Source organism: Corapipo altera, unplaced genomic scaffold (genome assembly GCF_003945725.1).
Source record: "Corapipo altera isolate COAL_440 unplaced genomic scaffold, ASM394572v1 61026, whole genome shotgun sequence".
NCBI classification, from domain to species: domain Eukaryota; kingdom Metazoa; phylum Chordata; class Aves; order Passeriformes; family Pipridae; genus Corapipo; species Corapipo altera.
The window spans coordinates 59-4339 of NW_020887322.1; the positions used below are offsets into that span (position 1 = coordinate 59).

At 61.3% G+C, this 4281-nt stretch overlaps 1 protein-coding gene across 1 annotated transcript; it reads left to right on the forward strand.

Annotated features, from left to right (window-relative positions):
- Positions 1–451: 451 nt before the first annotated feature.
- On the forward strand, positions 452–3174 carry LOC113941570 (the record flags this gene model as incomplete). Its single annotated transcript, XM_027632726.1, has 8 exons — positions 452–531; positions 724–849; positions 992–1071; positions 1189–1309; positions 1623–1712; positions 2121–2225; positions 2441–2605; positions 3080–3174. Coding segments are annotated over 7 exons (671 nt in total), but the record flags the coding sequence as incomplete, so codon positions are not given.
- Positions 3175–4281: the final 1107 nt, after the last annotated feature.

Below are 4281 nucleotides of genomic sequence, written 5' to 3' on the forward strand. Positions count from 1 at the left end.
TAAAGGGCTGGGGCCCACCAGCACACCCTGTAGCACACCGGGATCCCACTTTCCTGACCAGCTGACAATGAGGGGCCCGGGGGTCAGTCATGATGTTACCTGAAAGCTGGGACTGCTCAGGGCTGGAGCATGGCCCCAGCACAGCCTCTCCCAAAGAAGGACAGGGCAGAGGGGCTCTGGGCTGTGGGCAGCGAGGGCCAGCTGGGCTGGCAGGAGGCAGCTGTGCTGTGGGAGCCTGGGCCTTTCCTGCCTGTCTGCCATTGCCTTCCTCAGCCCGGGGCACTGGGGCTTTCCCAGGCATGGCAACTCCTCTGCTGGGCACCCTCCAACCAGGAGCTGCAAGGGAAATCTGTGCCAAGGCAGTGGGCAGAGAGCTGGGTGGAGGGCAGATATCCTTTGCTCCCTCTTCTCGCTGGACCCTCTACAGCTCCCCCTGCTCTTTCCCCCTTAGATGTCAGCTGGTTGCGTATCTACAAGGAGGAGCAGGAAACTGTTGATTCCATCCTGGCCTTTGTCACCAGCCCCAACAAGGTAACTGTGGACAGCTGGAGGGCGGCTGTGCTGCTGTCTGCTGGCAGGGGCTGTGCTGCCAGGCTGCTGGAGGGGTGCTGGCAGGGCAGGGCTGCTTCTCCCGCAGGGCACTGCACCCCCAGTGCTGCAGTCCCGCTGGCTGTGTCGGCCCACTCACAATCCGTGTTTGTGTCTCTGTCCCCTGGCTGGCAGGAGGAGAGAGACAAGGCCACATTTCTTCAGAGCATCTCCGTGCTGTGCCGAAGCGCCTTGAAGCACGGCCTGACCCAGGGCCTGGATCTGTTTTGTGACATGTACCAGCTGGCAGAGAACATCAAGGTGAGGGCATTCTCGGCAATGTGGCGAAGGGAGCAAAGCCCCCTGGTACAGGCAGCCTGTGCGGACAGCGCTTGGGCGGGTCAGGGACTGGAGGCCCTGGCTGCTGGCCCCTGCCAGGTGCCATCCCGATTGTGCTCTGCAGGCGCTGCTGGAAGAAGAGCCAAGGGACCAGCTGTGCACAGACCTTCGGCATCTTTCCATGCTGGCTCTGGAGAAATTGAGGTACCTGCCCATCCGTCGTGGGCCCCCTGGCCCAGAGGTCCGATGCCACCTGCACGAGTCGTCAAGGGGCTGCTCCCAGCACCCGTGTGCAACCAGTGTCCTGCCCTCTCCCTGCAGCTTGGTGGACACAGCGCTGGAGGGCAAAGCCAAAAACCTCCTCCGTGCGTGTTTCTCAAGTGTCTTCTGGCTGCCTGCAGAGAAGGAAATGCCAAAAGGGGACCTTGCGCTCTATATGAAGGTAAGTGCTGGGTGAGCTCCAGGGCCCTCCAGCCCCTCTGGACTGCTCCCTGGCTATCCCATGCTGCCACAGGAACAGGGATCCCAGGCAGGGCAGGGTCTTTCCCCCCCTCGTGCCTCTGTCCCCTTCCCGTGGGCCTGGCTGCATCCTGTGCCACAGGCTGCTCTGCCCTCGCAGACTGTCTATGCCCATGTCTCTCCAGGGAAGTGTGGGCATCCTCCTCCTCCTCCTGTGGCACAGGGGGTTCAGATGGCTCTCCTGGGGCTGGGAGGAACAGCAGAATGACTGCCACTGCTCTCTGTGTTCCTTGCAGACCCTCAACTCCATGGACAGCATGCTGAGGACAATGGTGCTCAGCTTTCCTGCCTCTCGAGTCAGCGAGGAGCTGCAGGGCATCTTGGAGGTCTGGCACAAGCAAAAAGGGGGGGAGTCCCAGAGCTGTTCTTCAACCTGGAGGGGAGGGTTTGCCCACTGCTGGCTGAGTGGTGCCCAGAGCAGTGCTGAACAGGCAGAGTGCCCTGCAGGGAGGATGCCCACCTCCTGTGGGGAAGCAGGGGCAGGCCCCAGACTCTTGTGGAGCACAGGGGCTGCAGAGGGTGGCACCTGCCCTCCTCCTTGGCCATGAGGTTGGCTCTGGGGCCTTTGTGCCCAACGTGGGAGGGAATCCAGGGGCAGACACCCCACTGCAGGCTTTGCTGGAGGGGAGAGGAAGCCTTGAGGGATGGGGCGAGCACGGCCCAGCAGTGGAGCTGTGCTGCTACTGGTGTTGGAGTCTGCTCCCAGCGCTCACCCGCTGCTTCTCTTGTCCCAGCTGCTGCTGGACTTCACCAGATGCGAGAGAGAGGCTGTGAGGGAGAGGGCCATGGCAAGGATCGATGTGCTGACCCGTGTGCTGTCCGACTATTCCACTCTGCAGGTAAGGACCAGGACCCATCCAGCAAGGCCATGCCCCCATCCCTGCTGCTCTCCATGCCAGGGCTGCTGCCCACATGGCTGCTCTGAGAGACAGGGATGCAGGGCTCTGCAAAGCCTGCGCTCTCCAGGAATCCAGGCCTGGGCAGACTCTCGGGTGGGGGGCTTTGGCACCACCTTTGTGCCCTCAGCCCTTCTGCTCATGCCTCCCTCATCCAGGCCTATGCCAACATCAGAAGAGGCACTGCTGGACCTGTCTGCTCTGGGAGATCCAGCTCCCGCTCCTAGGAAAGCTGCTGGGGCGTCTCATCCTTTTCCGGTTCTCTGAGGAGCAGACAAGCTGTGCAGCTTTCCATGTTCTTTTTGCCCTGGTTGAGTTCATCTGTAAGTAAAAAAGGCAGAGCAGTGCTGGGCTTCATCGCTCTGCACACAGACATCTCCTGAGAGATCTGCTTCCTTACCTCCTTTGCCCCTCCCAGCTGTTTCCCAGAGTTTCCCAGCTGCCATGTTGCTGCAGAGGCTGAGTGCTCTGCTCAAGGCCAGGATCTGTTTGCTGCTGCTCTCCTTCCTCCCCTTCCTTTCAGGATCTTGAAGCCCACTGGTTTGTGGGCCCTACAGCCAAAGCTCCTCTTGACTTCCCTGTCCCAAAGCCACGTCTTCCCTGGTGGGGAAGAGCAGATCCCCCACCCTGGCTGGCCCCTCCAGCGCCTGTAGCAAGAAGCTGTTCCTGATGCCCCCCCGAAATCCTGGACTGCTCCTGTCCTGCCCCCTTGTCAGCAGATGCCAGGGTGGTTTGGTGACCTTGCTGGCAAAGCTGCTCTGCCTTCCTGACTCTTGTGTGTTTGCCCCAGTGTTTAGTCGAATCCAGGCTAAAGGACAGAGCAGACCAAGTCCACCGGGAAGCCGTGACCACCTCCACGCTGTGTTCTCTGAGCGCCACGGACTGTGCCAAGGTAAGGAGCTGTGCCCTTGCTGGGACTCCTGTCCGTGGCACCAGCAGGGCACTGGTGTGAGACAAAGGACCCCGCACAAGTGGGGCTGACGTGCCCTCAGCTCCCTGGGGAGAGGGTTCCCGCTGTCCTTGAGCAGGGAGAGCACGAGGGCTGCACTCCAGTGGCCCAACAGCAGCTTGAACTCCAGCAGGAGCTCCAGTGCTCCTGACCACCAACAAGTCCCTGGTTCTCGGTGAGGCCAGCAGCCTGTGGCCATGAGCCCTCCTCCCCCAGCAGGAGGGCCCTCTGCTCATCTTCTGCCATGCAGGGACTGCAGGCACTGCTGCCAGCTTTGCTGTGGGCACTGCTGTCAGCAGTGGTGGGCACTTCCGACCAGGGCCCCTCGAGCTGCTCAGCCAAGCAGCACCGTCAGGGCACTCAGCGTGACATGTCTTCCTTCCTTGCTGCCATAGGCCTTTGGAAAACACCTGTGGTCCTACGAGAGGACAGACATCATCCTTGTGACCATTGAGGCCATGGGAGATGCCAGCATCCTTGACCAGCAGGTGCCCAGCAGCCTGCTGGATGTGGCCTTGGAGGACCCGGACGTCTGGCTGACAGATGTAAGTGGCCTGTGGTTGCATTGTTGTGCCCTTCAGCCCTCTTGGGCCTTGCTCCTCCCTGTATCCCTCCCTCCCGAGCACAGGGGACTTGGGCCCCCCCAAGCCACCTCAAGGCAACAGAGAGGAATGGGAAGAGCAACTGAGCACATGGCTGCACTCCGGGGGCAGTGCCATCTTCACCTGTATCCCCTGCAGGCGCCCAAGATAGTCAGCAGCATCCTTGAGAGCCTGCCATACTGCAGCACACAGGCAGCGTGGGAGAAAGCAGAGTCGCTCCTTCGCCTGATGACCAACCTGTACCCCACCACAGTGGTCATCCTCCTGTGTAAGGCGGCTCTTCAAGGAGACAGGTACTGGCCCTGATGGCCTTGAGGGTGGGCTTGTTCCCTGTGGGGAGAGGGACCCTGAGACTCTCTGGCTGCCAGAGCCAAGGAATGCTGCAGGACAGCCTGCAGAGTCAGGCCCTCCATCCCCCCACGCTTTCCAGCCCTGCTGGCTGGGCTGG